General features: G+C 53.8%; 7 protein-coding genes across 7 annotated transcripts; 4 read left to right on the forward strand and 3 right to left on the reverse strand.

Annotated features, from left to right (window-relative positions):
* Positions 1-3705: 3705 nt before the first annotated feature.
* Positions 3706-7420, forward strand: PUNSTDRAFT_133314 (small nuclear ribonucleoprotein; the record flags this gene model as incomplete). Its single annotated transcript, XM_007382729.1, has 6 exons — positions 3706-5989; positions 6039-6323; positions 6383-6460; positions 6515-6760; positions 6819-7234; positions 7289-7420. The coding sequence occupies 6 exons, from the start codon at positions 3706-3708 to the stop codon at positions 7418-7420; spliced, it is 3441 nt and encodes a 1146-aa protein (XP_007382791.1).
* Positions 7421-7559: 139 nt separating this feature from the next.
* Positions 7560-10822, reverse strand: PUNSTDRAFT_133315 (gamma-adaptin; the record flags this gene model as incomplete). Its single annotated transcript, XM_007382730.1, has 14 exons — positions 7560-7670; positions 7729-7821; positions 7878-8369; positions 8424-8467; positions 8530-8830; positions 8885-9100; positions 9153-9462; positions 9516-9670; positions 9727-9903; positions 9958-10131; positions 10204-10345; positions 10396-10667; positions 10723-10751; positions 10801-10822. 14 exons carry the CDS (start codon positions 10820-10822, stop codon positions 7560-7562), a joined length of 2538 nt encoding a protein of 845 aa, XP_007382792.1.
* A 390-nt stretch (positions 10823-11212) lies between these two features.
* Positions 11213-12381, forward strand: PUNSTDRAFT_101377 (uncharacterized protein). The gene is made up of 2 exons (XM_007382731.1): positions 11213-11772; positions 11826-12381. Exons 1-2 carry the CDS (start codon positions 11390-11392, stop codon positions 12352-12354), a joined length of 912 nt encoding a protein of 303 aa, XP_007382793.1. The 5' UTR covers positions 11213-11389; the 3' UTR covers positions 12355-12381.
* Positions 12382-12457: 76 nt separating this feature from the next.
* Positions 12458-13268, forward strand: PUNSTDRAFT_101380 (uncharacterized protein). The gene is made up of 4 exons (XM_007382732.1): positions 12458-12521; positions 12585-12688; positions 12745-12871; positions 12926-13268. The coding sequence occupies exons 1-3, from the start codon at positions 12470-12472 to the stop codon at positions 12823-12825; spliced, it is 237 nt and encodes a 78-aa protein (XP_007382794.1). The 5' UTR covers positions 12458-12469; the 3' UTR covers positions 12826-12871; positions 12926-13268.
* On the forward strand, positions 13243-14285 carry PUNSTDRAFT_101382 (uncharacterized protein; the record flags this gene model as incomplete). The annotated part of the gene is made up of 4 exons (XM_007382733.1): positions 13243-13417; positions 13478-13696; positions 13762-14097; positions 14152-14285. 3 exons carry the CDS (start codon positions 13243-13245, stop codon positions 14073-14075), a joined length of 708 nt encoding a protein of 235 aa, XP_007382795.1. The 3' UTR covers positions 14076-14097; positions 14152-14285.
* Positions 14286-14784: 499 nt separating this feature from the next.
* Positions 14785-15066, reverse strand: PUNSTDRAFT_29045 (uncharacterized protein; the record flags this gene model as incomplete). The annotated part of the gene is made up of 1 exon (XM_007382734.1): positions 14785-15066. A coding segment is annotated over one exon (282 nt), but the record flags the coding sequence as incomplete, so codon positions are not given.
* Positions 15067-15096: 30 nt separating this feature from the next.
* Positions 15097-15360, reverse strand: PUNSTDRAFT_37982 (uncharacterized protein; the record flags this gene model as incomplete). The annotated part of the gene is made up of 1 exon (XM_007382735.1): positions 15097-15360. A coding segment is annotated over one exon (264 nt), but the record flags the coding sequence as incomplete, so codon positions are not given.
* Positions 15361-16920: the final 1560 nt, after the last annotated feature.

The raw sequence follows: 16920 nt of genomic DNA on the forward strand, positions 1-16920 counted from the left end.
CATAGTATCTAGTACAGAGACGGTTACTCACCTAAGTCCCCAAGACACAAGAGGTCGAGATGGGGACTTAGGGCGAGCTACAGGGGTCTTATATACACAAATCCATGGTCCAAGAATAGTACAAGAGAATCACATGCAGGGCACAAGGATGAGTAAGACCGACCCACTTAGGTGGGTCAGGATTATGAATCAAGGAGTTAGAAGGAATAACGAGTCATTGTTCATGAGTAAGCGGAATAAAACTCCGGTGGCTGTGCAGGGCTGTGCAAGGCAGTGCAGGGCAGTGCAGGGCAGTGTCAATGATGCTGTACTGCTGCCACTGAAGGTCACGTGACTTTGGAAAAGGAAAGGTGGGAAAAGGAAAATGATAAGTCCATATTTAGAAATGAAAAATGCGAAAATAAATTGTCCTTCTCTTCTCATCACAAGCACGAAGTAAACACATTTCTGATGGGAGATCGAGAACGGAAGGTTCCAGCCACAGAAGGCCACGACAGCGAGAAGAACGATGCAAGATTCGTTTGTCGTGGTTGCACCGAAACCAGGGACCGGTTTAACTGGGCAAGGGCAGTGCGACGAAGTGCGCAGGGGATGCGATGAGATGCTCCTGTGATGGGACAAGCTGCGCGGGACCGGCACTGTTATCGGGGATTGGAGGGACGACCTGTGACGAAGGCTCGCAAGAAGCAACTGGGGCTTCGCTGTCAGCCAGCGGAGCAGCGGCTGCACGACCTCGGTTGGTGGATGAGTGTGCCCCGTCGTCTAGATGGGTATGGGCTGGAGTAAAGGGGGAAAGAGAAGCCGATCGTGCCGCTGGGATCGCAAGGTTACCTCGGATGTGGCGCATGAAGTATTCTGGTCCGAGACCGAATAGCACGTTGTTGCCTCGAAAGGACATATTGCGATGGACTTGCAGCACCGTATGGATTGCCGCGATACTAAGGATAGTCCAGTGGCAGCCATGAGTACCGGTCTTCACAGAGTACATAGAAAGAGATACACACGGGATTGCACAGTTCCTCCCTCCGATGCTGGTGCTGTTAGGCGACTCTCCGTCCGTCCTGACTTCAATGATGGTGATCTCGTCGATAAGGTTGACGGGATTCTTAGACACTGGAACCACGGTAAGCTCCGCTTGCAGAGGGTACATGCTGCAATGCGGCTGACAGCAAAGAAGGATTAACTCACAATGGGTGTGGGTGCAGGAGCCCGTCGTTGTGCAATAGAATGACTGGAAGAGGGTCGCTGTCGCACGACAAAGCGGAGGGCTGGTGATTGCTGTGAACGGAGGCTGAGGAGTGAGTCCGGAGCGTTTCTTCGAATGAATGAGCCCCGAATTGGTTCCGTCCACACCCCGCGGTTCATATGTGCTCGTCCTTCAGGGCATCGAGGACCAACGTAGACGCTCCAAAGGGTAGTCATCTGATGATTATTCCTGGGGTTATAACAGACAATGCTTTCTCGCACAAGCTAGGGTAACGCTGGCATCCAATGACAGTGGCAGATCTGTCGCTAGGTTCACGTACATTCCCGGCACAGTTAATCATCCTCCGTCTGGTGTTATATACGGGTGGCCCATCACGCTACCGGATAGTCGACTGCTCCCTTACAGGCCACGGGCATCCCAATAACCAGGTGCGTCCAGCATCGGCCAGGACAGAACACAAATTCCACGACAGTTCACAGTGATAGTCACTTCGACCCCTTGAATCGCAGGTCATTGCACATGGCCACAGATCATCGCAATCATCGCAACTCATTGCAGGGAGAGGATGTTCTTGTCACCGCACACAGGTCAACAAGACAGGGCGAATCATAGCTGAGGCCAGCATCATTCCCTGCAAGAGCTGTGAGATGGTTCCAAGAGCCCGCCGTTCGCTGGAGGATGCGGGGTTGAACGAAGGCGGCAAATTGATAGCAGGTGCCAGAGCGCGCGCCTCGGACAGTGACGGGTACGTCGAAACGAGCTCGATGACGACCCAGTGAACGGGTTAATCGAAGAGTCAGATAATCCAGAGGCTTGAAGTCAATCCGGATGCGACGGAGGAGAAGGAGAGCATCCGGTGTATCACTCCAATGCTCATCGACGACGAACCATGGTCCGATGGCTTATTGAATATGACAATAACTTTACAAGACGAGGAAGTTGGTCGAACCTCGAATTCCAGTCCATTTGTATTGTTGAGCTGCAACATCCTCTCTGATGAGGATTTGGGTCCTGCGCGAGTCTAGTCCCAGCGAGCTCCCAAAAAAGGGGTCCAGGAGGACGGCATGGTCACATCCTCGGGAGGCAAATGACAAGCTTTCAAGAGAGAGCAGAGTCTTGGTGGACGATCAACAAGTGCCTTGCTGGGACACATCAGCGCAGTAGCGCGTGAAGGAGAAGGGTACACTCGTTGCAACGTTTCAAAAGCACCACTCTGACTCAATCCGTGTCTGAGCCACACGCGATGGCGTGCAGTGTCTCCTCACGCCTCCGCCGCCAACCCCTTGACTGTCGAAGAAACCTTGTTTCCTTGCGCTGGCCAGCTAAAATCTGACGAATCTCTTCTCCATGACCGTCAGGAGCCATGCTCAGGCTTAATCTTCAACGGTGGACATCCTGTGCCCTTGATTTGTGGAGATGCTTTGGGGCGAGAGGACAAGTGAACACCTCATCCACCGCTAGCAGCGCTGAACTGTGATTTTTGGGTGTCTCGGTGAGCGTTGACGATCTTGAACCTGTCCGGAGGGGGCCGCTAGGACAACTGGCAAACCCGGAGGATTTTTGAACTTCTCCCTGCAAGATTGCGAGGAAGCCCTCAGCCCAACCTCAGCCTGGAATCTGCCCATGAACCAGCTCCTCGGAGGGGTTAGCTAAGCACACCGAAGATTCAGAACCTATACCATGTTTGGAGTTGTCAGCTACTGCACGCAAGCGCGTTGCGGCAAATGTGGTGCTTGCCGGCGCCAGGATCATCCTTCTCCACACTGCTGGCCGGCCGTGCCGATGGTGAGCTCGGACATCTCTAATGACTGGGGGTATCCGTGATAAGCTTACCCCGCTGAAGCGGGAGGGGATCCTAGGAGGAGTCGTATCAGATCAGTCAGTCGCGGGTGAGGGCCTTATACGACTAGATGCCGTCCACGGTGGATTCCCGCTCCCATTTTCCTCCCCGCAAAATTTTACAGAGTTCATCACACTAGGCTCATCTCAGCAACATCCATATACCTCGGTGGTGCCGCAACAAAGCTTTTCCGGTCTCATCTGTGAGGCTTCGACGATGCTGCCTAGTTGCATGGGTCCATGAATACAGACTTCCAACAGAATTCATTGCGTAGCAATTTATGGTCGTATGTACACCACACCCTACCGGCCAGCTCACAATGTCCGTACCCATGCCGGACGGTTGGTTTGCATGACTGCTCAGCTACATACGGCAAGACTTGCCAGTTGTGTGTCTGCATGCCGCCCTCCCACTACTAGAAACAGATTACTCCCTGGACATAATATACGCCGGTCCGTGCTTACACGCGATCTTTTTCTACTCGATTGACATATATCTGTCACGAATTATAATTAACGAAAAATAGCGTTGTGGCGTGAGAGAATCGCACTGTTGCTCCCGTAAGCGGCCTTGACTCCAGCGAACGACGCCCGCTGCTTGCCCCCTTCATCGCCGCCCACCCGACTAATTTCTCTCTTCACGTTCGGGAGTCGACAATATGTCTCAATCCGAGGGTCGTCTACTTGACAGCTTTACGGCGCCGAAGGAGGTGCTGGAGGAGATGGAGGCCTTGGTCGAGGAGGAAGGGTACGATCCTTTCGCTGAGACAGCCTCCAAGCGCCAAATAGCCTCTCGCCAGTCTGATTACCATAACCGGCGTTTCGAGCGCGTTGCGCACGAGAGCGCGGACGTTTTCAAGACGGGCGAGGACGGCCAGGATGTGGAGGGCGGATACAAGGATGCGATGAGGTTGCAGATGCTGGAGAAGGAGGAGCAACGGGTGAAGCGCGCGATTGAAGAAAAGGAGAAGCGGGAGCGGGAAGAGGGGAAGATGAAGATGGACCTGGACAAGACCCCCCCACGCGAAGAGCTGGAGGCCGTTGCGGCGGAGTTGGAGGCCGCGAAAGAACTCGCCACCGGTGGCAGGCGCAAGCGACGATGGGACCAGGAGTCCGATGACAAGGAGAACGAGGACGTCAAGATGGGCGAACCGGAATCCAAGGAGAGCACCGATGCACCGAAAAAGCGTCGGTCTCGCTGGGATGCCACGCCTGCAGACGCACCCGGCGAGACGCCCAAGCGCTCGCGCTGGGACCAAACACCCGCCCCAGCCCCCGAAACTCCTCTGATTCCTATTATTATGAATGCCCCCGGTCTATCTCAGGACGACAAGCATAACCGATACCTTACGGACGAGGAGCTCGATGCTCTCCTTCCGTCCTCAGGATATGCGATCGTCACACCACCTCCAGGCTATGCCCCGTTGGTAGCTCCCAGGAAGCTGATGGCTACTCCTGTCAACGACCTCGGCGGTTTCCAGATCAAGGAGGGCTCCGATGCAGCAGCAGCAGCAGCAGCAGCCGGACTTGCCCCCGAACTTCCCACGGAGATCCCAGGCGTTGGAAACCTCGCTTTCTTCAAGGCGGAGGATGCGCAGTACTTTGCCAAAATTCTCAAGGAGGAGGACGAGACAGAGCTTTCCGTGGAAGAGATGAAGGAGCGCAAGATCATGCGCCTGTTGTTGAAGATAAAAAACGGGACGCCTCCTGTGCGTAAGACGGCGCTACGCCAAATCACGGACAAGGCACGAGAATTTGGTGCTGGTCCTCTCTTCGACAAGATCTTGCCTCTTCTCATGGAGCGCACGCTTGAGGACCAGGAGCGCCACTTGCTTGTTAAGGTCATTGACCGTGTCCTATACAAGCTAGATGACCTGGTTCGCCCATACGTGCACAAGATCCTCGTCGTCATCGAACCGTTGCTCATTGACGAGGATTACTACGCCCGCGTTGAAGGCCGCGAAATCATCTCGAACTTGTCGAAGGCTGCTGGCCTCGCTCATATGATCTCCACGATGCGACCTGATATTGACCATGCCGATGAATACGTGCGCAACACAACCGCTCGTGCCTTCTCCGTCGTCGCCTCTGCGCTCGGTATACCTTCCCTCCTCCCGTTCCTCAAGGCCGTTTGTCGCAGCAAGAAGTCGTGGCAGGCCCGGCACACCGGTATCCGTATCGTCCAGCAAATCGCCATCATGATGGGTTGCGCTATTCTCCCTCATCTTCGCAGTTTAGTCGACTGTATCGGTCACGGTCTTTCCGACGAACAACAGAAGGTCCGCACCATGACCGCACTCGGTCTCGCAGCGCTTGCCGAGGCTGCCCACCCCTATGGTATCGAATCTTTCGATACTGTGCTGAAGCCACTGTGGCTTGGTATTCGTGTTCACCGGGGAAAGGGTCTTGCAGCGTTCCTCAAGGCCATCGGATTCATCATCCCGCTCATGGATCCCGAGTACGCGTCCTCGTACACCAAGGAAGTCACCGTGATTCTCATTCGTGAGTTCCAAACGTCGGACGAAGAAATGAAGAAGATCGTGTTGAAGGTCGTCAAGCAATGTGCTGCCACGGAGGGAGTCACCCCCGGGTATATCAAGCAGGATATTCTTCCCGACTTCTTCAAGGCATTCTGGGTGCGCAGGATGGCGCTTGACCGGAGGAACTATCGTCAGGTCGTCGAGACCACGGTGGAGCTTGCGCAGAAGGCGGGCGTCGCAGAGATTGTGGGGCGGATAGTGAACGATCTTAAGGACGAGGCGGAGCCGTACAGGAAGATGGTGATGGAGACGATCACGAAGGTGGTCGCCAGCCTTGGCGCCTCCGACATTGATGAGCGCCTCGAAGTCCGACTTGTCGACGGCATTATCTACTCCTTCCAAGAGCAAACGACAGAAGATCAAGTCATGTTGGATGGTTTCGGCACTGTCGTAAACGCTCTTGGTGCGTCCCTACGTTTTCTTTGCAGTGTCATGCTAACTCTGCTTATCAGGCATCCGAGTTAAGCCCTACCTCACCCAGATCGTATCCACCATCCTCTGGCGCTTGAACAACAAGAGTGCCAAGGTTCGTCAACAAGCCGCTGATCTCACTACACGCCTCGCCGTTGTCATCAAGCAGTGCGGTGAGGATCAGTTGTTGAGCAAACTGGGCCTTGTCCTATTCGAACAACTTGGTGAGGAATACCCAGACACGCTCGGCAGTATCATTGCCGCCGAGGGCGCTATCGCCAATGTAGTGGGTATGACGGAGATGAATCCACCTGTCAAGGATCTTCGTGAGTCGCTCTCTTATACAGCGGTTGACCCCCTATTGCTAACACCCTCGCCTCAATAGTGCCTCGCATGACGCCTATTCTTCGGAACAGACACGAGAAAGTGCAAGAGGCATCGATTAACTTGATTGGTCGCATTGGTCAGTCCTGCAACTACATAATGCATATTACCTCGCTGATATCTTCTCTTGCAGCTGATCGTGGTGCCGAGTTCGTTCCCGCTCGTGAATGGATGCGGATATGTTTCGAATTATTGGATTTGCTCAAGGCTCACAAGAAGGCTATCCGACGTGCTGCCGTGAACTCCTTCGGCTACATTGCTAAGAGTTTGGGCCCTCAGGACGTTTTGCAAGTCCTGCTTACGAACTTGCGCGTGCAAGAACGCCAGAGTCGCGTGTGCAGTACTGTTGCCATCGCCATCGTTGCTGAGACTTGCGGTCGTGCGTGTCACCGTTCTCTCAAATGTCGTAGATGTGCTAATCATTCTTGAACATACAGCTTTCACATGTATACCCGCCATACTCAACGAATACCGGACAGCCGAGCTTAATGTTCGCACTGGCTGTTTGAAGGCACTCTCCTTCGTCTTCGAATACGTCGGCCCGCAGTCGGCGTACTACGTGGATTCCGTGGTCACCATGCTGGAGGATGCGCTCACGGATCGCGACCTCGTTCACCGACAGACTGCGAGCACTATCGTCAAACACCTTGCGCTCGGTGTGGCTGGTCTGGGATGTGAGGACTCCATGATGCATCTCATGAACCTCGTCTGGCCCAATTGCTTCGAGACATCTCCGCACGTGATCGGTGCTGTCATGGAGGCCATCGAAGCCATGCGAGTTACCCTTGGGCCCGGTGTCCTGCTCAGCTACGTCCTGCAAGGCTTGTTCCATCCTGCCCGCAAGGTCCGCGAGGTGAGTATCGACAATACATGTTATCCACTCTTATTAACTGTCGCTGGTATACAGGTATACTGGCGCATATACAACTCATTATACCTCGGTGCCGCAGACGCGCTGGTACCTTTCTACCCTGACCTCTCGGAGTTGAGTGACGGTCAAAATGTTTATGACAGGCATCCACTTCAGGTGTTCATCTAATTTGTAATCCGTCCGTATTCGTCGTATGCTATATGGTATAACTCTTTATGCACACCCTTGTAACAACAGCGTTGTACTATGAATCATGGCAATGGAGCCGGCATAGATATCTTCACGAGCAGTGGAGAAGTGTAATTGGTCACTGCGCGCCGCCAGTCAACCCAGCGGGGAAGCCCGCGAAGTCCACCTGGTCTTGAATCCTGTTTCCTGCCACGGCAAAAGATATCCGTAATCTCAAGCGAACACTGCTCTGTTCAATAGATTAGTATCGTAAGAATAGAATTAAGATTCATCCAACGAATGCTCACCCCAGGGGGGGCAATCACACGCATTTGTTGCGTCTCGGTTGCACCGACGCTAACGTCTGAGTTAGACATAGGCAGCATCTGCAGTTGCTGAGACTAATGGTGGGGATTCAAAGCTGAAATGCAGCTCCAGGGAGATCCGGCATGCATACCTTCGGTACAGCGGCTTGAAATGATAACCCATTCGCAGGACTTGCACCTGTAACTTGGAACCTTGCCAGTATGTTCACGTACCCTGGCTTCGCAGGGTTCGTCTGTGGTGTCAAGGTGATCTTGAGCCCATTCTTCTCGTATGCGGTATATGAGGTAAGTTGCGGCCGGGGTGCAGGTGGTTGCGATTGCGGCTGCGGCTGTGATGGGGCTGCTTGCGGCTGTTGCGTGAATAGAGAGGACATGGCGGCGGCAGAGGTTGAAGGGTGAGCAGCTGGCGCCGCCGTTGTTGAAGAACCGAAGAGACCGAGGATATCATCCACACTGCTTTTCTGAGTAGCTGGCGGGGCACCAGGAGCCGCGGTCGGGCCAGGGGTGGACGAGCTGCCGAATATGTCGGCAAGGAGGTCTTGAGTGGTCTGCGCGGATGTTGCAGGCTGCCCGTTCGCAGCTGGTGCAGGAGTGGATGCGATGTCGTCGCCCAAGAGGTCAGCCTGTAGGAGGAACTGTCATTGGTAAAACGATACTGGGCTTTTACGACGACTGACCTCTTTGCTGGTCTTTGTCGAACCAACAGGCTTATTCTCGCTAACTAGAAAGGACCAAACGTCAATTGGTTCGTGACGAACAAGGTCATCTCTGCGAGATCCTCACCGACACCCATAACAGTGGCTTTGAGCTCCGGCGGGGGCATTCTCTCTAACACGCCGGCCCTCAGCTCCTCCCCTAGGCCATACAAGCTTGCAAACTCGACTGCTCTCTGCTGGGTCTCCAGCTCCGGATTGGTGGTATATGTCGCCAAGACGCCCGCTATGCGCTCTTGCTGTGGTATGGATGTGGTGGGTCGTGCCGACATTTTTGTGATGGCAGCCAGAACAAATTGCCGGGTGAGATAGTTGGTGTAGGGCGAGTCCAGAACAGATAGAATGAGGTCAACGAGAGCAATGTCTGTTATCTGTGCCACACTTCATCAGTGGTCGTCAACGAACCTGAGGATGCGCATACGAACCGGCTTCGGCTGATCCTCATCCACAAGTCCAGATTCCAGCAGTACCTCGCTGTATTCGCCGATGACCCAAGTTGCAGACAGCGTCAGGGATTCTTGGGAAATGTCTGCCAGAAGCGCAGTGTACAGCTTGGATGCGGTATACGCCTGTAATTCGGGGGTGTGCGCTACGAGACGGATGAAAGAGGAAAGAATCTCCTCCCGAACGAAATTTCCAGCCTTGGAATGAATGTCAGAATTTCCTGCTCACGCCTGACGTGATGGAACTTACCAGCTTGAGGACCCTCAACACCGTATCGATATGCCACCGTTTGTTCGGGCTAAATCGCTCCGCTGCCAAGCATATTTGGGTGGTCATTCCTAGCTTGAATTCGTCGTCCGCTACCTCCAAGAACGCTAGGAGCTCGCGCGTCATGATTCGGACGTTTTGATCATTGATAAGGGCATATGTGAGCTCAAGGGCACGCCGGCGAATAGAGATATCGCCGTCGCGAAGACAATCGAGAATAATATTCCGATGCCGCTGGACCGCGGATGTGTCCATAGAAACAACCTTGTTCAGCGTATTAAGGGCCACGTATCTGTTGCGTGATAAATTCCACGAGTAGCGATTGTTAATATAAAGATAACGCACCTGATGTTGTTGTCACGGTTGCTGAGGAACTTGCCCAATATGTTGATGGCCATGACGCGTAAGCCGCTATCGGCCTCGATCTCGAGCACGGTCAGGACAGTTTCGTAGAGTATTGAGTTGCCGACGTTTTTGGATGAGTCTGTGTTTGTCGCTACCTACATATCGGGGGTGTTCGTGAATTACTCTGAAAAAAGATACGGCACCGACTAACCTGGGCTAAGATATCGTTCATAGTCTCACTTGCATGCTCGTCGCCCTTTCCGAGGATGCGAAGCAAGCGCAGGATCTTGACTTGAAGGAAGGGGTCGGTGATGCCCGAGACGTCATGTTCTGGGCTGTAGCCGGTTGTGACCAGCTGCTTCAGTTGCCTCACCAGCAGTGGGACAGCCTGGAGGACACGGATCAGATGTCGGCATTGCTTCTCGACGTGCGGTAAACCTACGTTGCGGAACTCATCCAAGCACGACTCGTCTATCTGACACATTTCTGTGACAAGAGTGATAGCAGTGAGGAGGACGCCGTGATTGCGGTCGGTAAGGAGGTTCTTGCATTTGTTGGTGAAATGGTCTGCAAGGTCGGGAACGCGTTTGATGACTCGAAGGGCGCAGAGGGCGGCCTGACATAAACATGTTTAAATTTTGAGATTATGCTTTCCAGGACTGACTGCACTGCGTATAACAAGGCGTACTTTCTTCCGGATGTAGGTATTGCTGGACCCTAACAGTTTTTCGATCTCATTTGCCAAATCTCGCGACATCTCTTCAGACGCGATATTGGCGAAAGTGCATAGCGCGAGCCCGCACGCGTACATATTCGGATGGTTCATGTCACTATACACTGTGAACATTAATCGGATTAGAGCGTGACCGACGGTACGCACTTCTTCAGCGAATTCGTGACAAGCGTCAAGACCTCTTGGTTCTCATCCAGAAGTAACATTATTCCAAGGTACCCCAGGCGTTTGTCGGCGAATCTTGGACTTGCGACGAGCTTCAGACACTCGATCTGACCGAAGTGTGCAGGGTTGCCGAGCATGTGAATGTACAGCAGCTTGGCAACATTGTTATATCGGGCGTATGTATCTTCTTCGCGGAAAGACGCTCGGATGGCGGCGGACTCCTGTTGGATGAGTGCTCGCTCGTCGGCTACGGTCTGCGAACATCAAGTTCAGCACAAGATCGGCTTGAAGACAGAATGAATCGTAGACCTTGCATGCCCGGATGCCCTTAATGAGCGCTAACAGCACGTAAGCGTGAAGAAACACTGTACAGGTAATCATCCATACCCTTCAGGTTATGGTAGACCATGGCTTTACACCTGCGATAGCTGCGCTTGGCGACTCGAGTCCGTCACGGTGGCAGCTGTGGTAGATCACATGACCCTCGACCCTCTTTGCCCTTGCCCTCGACGCGTCCACGCTCGTTTCCGATCTCTAGCATCTCCTCCAGGAAAGGCACCATTGCATTTACCTTGGTCAATCGTGTTCTCTATTGCACCACTCCTGGCGAAATTGTGAGCCGGCGCAACATCGTGCGACAGATTGCGCCACCACATCAGTGCTGATTTACTACACAACCAAATTCATCGCTCAGGATATCGGTCGCGCATCGCACTGCGTTCGATGAAGACGCCGATCTTGCTCCCCGGGTTCTGCCTCGAATTCAGGGACATTGTTACCTGGATATACCCCACTGCACGCATGTGAAGTCAATCATGTCTCGAAGTGGCTGTGTAGCTTGCTTCGGAAATGGACCCGCCTCGTGTACGCCCGACCCTGGATTCTGAAAGCTATCTCTCCAACAGCGGCCGTGGCTCATATTGAGCTGCTCTGCCAGCATCCAAGACTCACGCAGGAGCTCGACCTTTACCGCAACATGCCCAAGGCAACTCCTCTATCGTACTCCGCCTCGGATGACGGCGGCCTCTCGGAGTCCGATTACGACGTCATTTCTGAGGCGCAGTCTCTTGAAAGCAGCATCGACGATCTTGGACGCGAACCCAACCCCTTCCACCATGTCGGTGACCTGGATCACAAGCTGAAGCCTTATGAACCGCCCGTCAGTGCGGTGGCAAAGGCGAAGTACGCCACTGCGAATTTGAGCGAAGAAGACATACAGGCGTATATCAGAAAGGCGTTAGGCAGGGAGAAGCTCCTCTCGTCTACGAAAGGTTCCACTATCCGCGGCAAGGGTGACGTTTGGGAAACGAGGACGGTGCGGGTATATGTGGATGGGCTCTTTGACGGGTTCAATGTCAGGTGATTATCACTAGGTTACTATTCCGACAAACTAGCTGCTGACCTCCCAATAGCCATGCGCTACAACTACGTCAAGCAAAGCTCTCGTTCCCGTCCGTCCACCTCCTCGTCGGCGTACTTCCGGAATCGACCGCAGCAACGCCCTCTTCAACCTCCACCCTCCCGCATGCCGAACGATGCGAGCTACTCCGACATGTGCGCTGGGTGGACGAAGTCATCGTTGACGCTCCTTACTCCCTCGCCACACCATCCGCCGATCAGTTCCTGAAGTTGTGGAGGATTGATTACGTGGCCATAGAAGAAGGCAGCAGCATCAACCCCGAATGCGATAAGGACAGGTTGAAGGGTTACGACAGGATGAAGGAGATAGGGAAATCTATACCCACCAGGAGAACGACAGGTGTCATTGGGGCTCTCCCGAGAGTGCCCTCGACTGCGTTGCCTGGGACTGGTGGTCCTTCGCAGGCAGAGGAACCCCCGCGTAGCCGAACTCCGAGTCCCTCACCTCCTGGGACCCCGAGATCACCGCTACCGCTCTTTGAGGAGGGACCACCTCTCGACATATACGGCATCGGTATCTAGGCTCGTGTATACTTATCACTTCATGATGATTGCCTCGGTAGTTGGTGCCTGTGATAAGACTGTGACCGTGTGACCGGACGCGACGCGTTCGAGCCCCTTCATTGCTACCTCGACCATGGCCTCACGAGAGGAGGAACGGCATACTTCTGCGCAGCAGACACTCGACAGTGCGCAAGTCGTCATGAATCTGTTTCAACGCCGCTGAACGCTTCCGCTGCGAATTGTGCTAGTTTTGCATGATATGTCTCAACTTCTCAACACTGGTTTAGACAAGGAGACGCTGGCGACTTGCATTGGAATGATCGAAAGCGGTGTCAACCCAGAGGCGCTTGCAGTGCGTCACCGACGTCCGTCGCATGATTGAATTAATGAAAACATCATAACCTATAGGCCGTCATTCAGGAGCTGAGAAGGGAGGCTGCTGCACTTCGGGTCAATCCACAGCCACCCGTTCAGGATCGGTGGAGATGATGCTTTCGAACCACGAGTTCAAGCTTGCGAATTACTGCAGGATTTGGTGAGTGCACGGTGCCCATCGAGTTACATCAGAGGATTGGACATTTCCTGTCAGACAACGGAACGAACAAGCGCCGGATCTCTACGAGGTGCAGGGCACACTTCAATATCTTCTTGCGGAGATACCGGTCAACTCAGAAGGCATAGAACTGTCGTGAATCGGTCCCCGGGGAGCCTGAGACTGGTCGGCCGTACTTCGGTATCCGTGTGTAAACTGATAGGACGGCTGCCTTTGGGAGACAAATAAGTACTTCGGCGGGTTGCTTCAATACTGGCCTCCCTGATCGCAGTGGCTGTGCCGAGCGCTTATAGTTACAATCTTCCTTAGGCACGATTCGACTGTATTTCTTTCTACTATAACTTTATCCAAACATGGCACCGTCCAAGACGAACAAATCTGCACCAAAGGATAAGAAGGAATCTGCAAGGAAGGAGAAGATCTTTCATCCGCAGTCTCGAAAAGCTGGCCAACTCGCTCGAACTCAGCTTCGAAAGGACAAACTCGCCTCTGCTGCATCAAAACGAGCCAAAAAGCACGCCTCACATGGTTCGTCTCATCCGCATGCACACTTACCGAGCTGTGCATCTGAGGGCGCCTTCTCTGTAGTTGACCTCTATGGATTCTTCTACCATGCGATGCCTCCGACTGGGGTGTTTACTCTACAGGAGCTGCACGAAATCATCAGGGATGTATGGTTGACGAGGCATGATGCCGCATTGGACCAAGAACGGGCGCAACGCCGCCCAGGCCGACCGAAGAGTACGGGAGAGCTGAAGCTGGAGGAGATCAAGCTCCGAGAAACTGAGGAGTACCGGACGGGTATGGGTACGTGGATAGTTCCTTTGTTAGCTGGCTTTGCCTACCGAATACCTGACGCCTGTGTCCCATAGAGGTCCCCGATCTCACGGATCCTGCGAATGTTGCCCTGTTTCGGGCCTGGGACCAGGTTGAGTTCGCCTACATTCAACTCCTCCGCTTCATCCGCATATCCGGGGCCCACCCCGACAAATTCATCGTCACCAGACCCGGAAAACATGTCACATTGAATGCTACACCGAGCGTCGCAGCAGCCGCGGGTGAAGTTCAGGATGCGCCAATGGAAGATTCTGAGCAGATTCGATCACCTCCGAGCCGGACAAACTCCTTCCTCGCTGAACCCCCGGAACGGTTCTCCAGCACCATAATGTATATGGATGGCTCCTGATGCTCGAATGTTTCGAGTCCGAGTAGGCAGTGTTCAATACATACATAGGTTAATCACAAACTGAAACTACCTGAAGGTACCAATCGCGCGGAAGCTTCGCCTCCCGGAGCAATCCACGGGAGCGACGTGGTCCGGAACGCTCACCGACCGAATGACACTATCACTATTGGGTTGCTTAATGAGCTCCGCATGACCTTGTCACTGTAGACGAATACCACCCCAAGCGCTATAATCATGGCGCTGCACAGCGCCGATGATAAGTGTTGGGATTTTTTTTTTTTTTTTTTCCCTGTTTAACGTCCGTTGCGGGCGTGCCGTATGTTGGACGTTACTGTACAAGCGTGTGCCTCTATCCCAATCTTATCCGGCTCCGTTGACTTCTTCCGGTCAAAACCACTGCCTCTCAGGTTTGGGTCTGATCGGCTTGGGCGCCTGGTTAGGCGGTACGTGATGATATGTTGTGGTAGGTGTCGCATTGTGCTTCCCATCGTCGCAGTTCCTGTCCTTCCCGGTTCGTTCATCGTCTCCTGGGCGCGTTAAAACCTCCCGCCATAAAACCACTTGGGGAAAACTGGCGGGAGGAAAGCTACCCCTCACCGCCTCCTCCTTCGTCTCTCCCTTCCCGTAACTCCCTCGATCTCTGGTTCCGTCGGTCCCTCTTCTCCTTGTCCCTTTCGTATGGGTCCACCCAGCGGTCTTCGTCTATGTCGACGTTGCCGTGTGTCTGCGCGAATCGACCTGTTTCCGTAATGTACCTGTAGAGGGCCGGCAGCGCCTTCGAGTCCGATAGCAAGTACTTAATGTTACTCGCCTTGTGTCCCAGTTCCGCACGAAGCTTTCTCCTAGGTTCCCTGAATTCCGAGCATTGTGTGAGGAAATGTGATACCGTTTCCGGGTAGGTTCTGCAATGCGGGCATATAGGCGTCGAAGATTTCTTGATGCGGTGGAGGTGTTTGTTCAGTCCGATGTGTCCTGAGCGTAGCTGGATGAGGAGCGATAGCTGTTTGCGCGGGAGGACTTGAGCCAGCTTCCTAAAGTGGCTCGGCGTGAACTTAGGGTCGAGTTGCCTGATGCGCCGGACATGTTTGGATTGACGTTCTCGCTTTTCTCGTATCGCCTTTGCTTCCTTCTTGTATGTCTTTCGCACTGCAGATTTGCTCCAGGGAAGCGGTTTGCGTAGTAGTTTAGGTAAAGTACTCGCCGGGCTGGATGTCCCTTGTGCAGCCGCTTTCGCCTCTTCGTCAGCTTTCTCGTTCCCCTCGATGCCGACGTGACCCGGCGTCCAAACCATTGCGATTTCGATCTCGTCTCCGACTCGGTCCGATACGTTCGACATGATCCTATGCGCCGTTTCGTCCATGATGTAATGAGCTCCCCTGGGCTTCTGCGACGCTGTTGACATTAGGGTGGAGGTGCTGTCTGCCCCAATCGTGGCCGTATCGAATCCGTCCTTGTGGCGAGAGATCTGCTAAAGCATGTGCGCTGCCATGAGCTGGCCTACGAGTTCTGCTTCGGTAATGCCATAGTACTTAGCTGATCCTAGGTGGTAGCAAAGCGTTCCGATATGCTTATTGCGGTAGTATAGGACCGACGCTGCGCCGACCTTGTCGTCGATCTCTGATCCATCCGTGTATATCTGTACGTCCGCTTGGTTCTCCTCTGCGGCCGTTTTCGCCTGCTCCTTGTTCGGTGGGATTGCGATGGTGAACGGTCTCGAGTGTCGTGGTCCCTCTCTTGTGGCACTAATCTTCTCCATGCGTTGTGGGTCGATCCGGAATTCCCTGTAGAGTTCGTGTAGGGGTCCTCGATGTGCTTTGACGTACCTCTTTGATGCCCGGTTCGCACATTTGGCCAGGGGGTTCGTCTTTGGCAGTGTCGATATCCGTACCGTGTTGCGGTGGAGTATGTCGTGTACCGCCATGTCGAAGGGAGCTAGATCTGCGTGCGCATTCAGTATGTCCGTTGGCGTCGTTCGAAGGGCCCCGGTGGAGTGTAGCGCTGCCTGTCGTTGTACGGTTGCCATCTTGCCGATGAACCGCCGGCTGGACCTGTTCTTGATGTTCGGTGGGGATAGCCAGACGTCCGCCCCGTATAGCATTCTTGGGAGAGCGATCGTGAGGTAGAACTTCCTGAGGTATCGGTGCCATACTCCGGAGGCGTTGCGTGCTAGTCGGCGGAAGTGTTGCATATAGTCAGTGCCCTTCTTCAATGCGTACGCTGCGTGTTCGTGAAAGCGTAGTTCTTGGTCTATAATGATCCCGAGCCACTTAGCTGATTCCGCCATTTTGATGATCGTCCCGTTGATGCTGATCTTGGGCCTTTCGGCCGGCCTCGTTTTGGGAGTGCCCTCTGGGTTTGGTTCTCGTCGCCTGGTGAACCCGATGCATACTGTTTTCTCGAGTCCGAATTTGCAGTTCGTAGCTTCGCTCCAGTCGAGGGCCCCGTTCGCCCGTACCATGCAGCTTTCTACTTTGCCCGCTGCTTCTTCCAGGGTGTCGCCGATTGCCAGGAATCCCGTGTCGTCCGCAAAGCCGAATGATTCCTCTCCGTCCGCTCTGTCTGGTGCTTCGCGTAGGAGCCGGTCAATGTAAAATATCATCCCCGTTGATGAGAACGGGTCGCCTTGATCGAGTCCATCTTCAAGGGTGATGATGTCGGATTCGTAGTCGTCAAATGCTAGGCGCGTCTTCCGGCCTTTGAATCTCCATCGTATCCAATCGGTGTACTCCCTAGGAACTCCTTTCAGTCGCATCTCGTGTATGAGGACGCTGATCACGATATGAGGAAACGCAGCTTTGATGTCTAACAGAAGTAACGCCGCGCATTTCCCTCTTCGGCCAGGCGT

The sequence above is a fragment of the Punctularia strigosozonata genome (genome assembly GCF_000264995.1).
Source record: "Punctularia strigosozonata HHB-11173 SS5 unplaced genomic scaffold PUNSTscaffold_5, whole genome shotgun sequence".
NCBI lineage: Eukaryota > Fungi > Basidiomycota > Agaricomycetes > Corticiales > Punctulariaceae > Punctularia > Punctularia strigosozonata.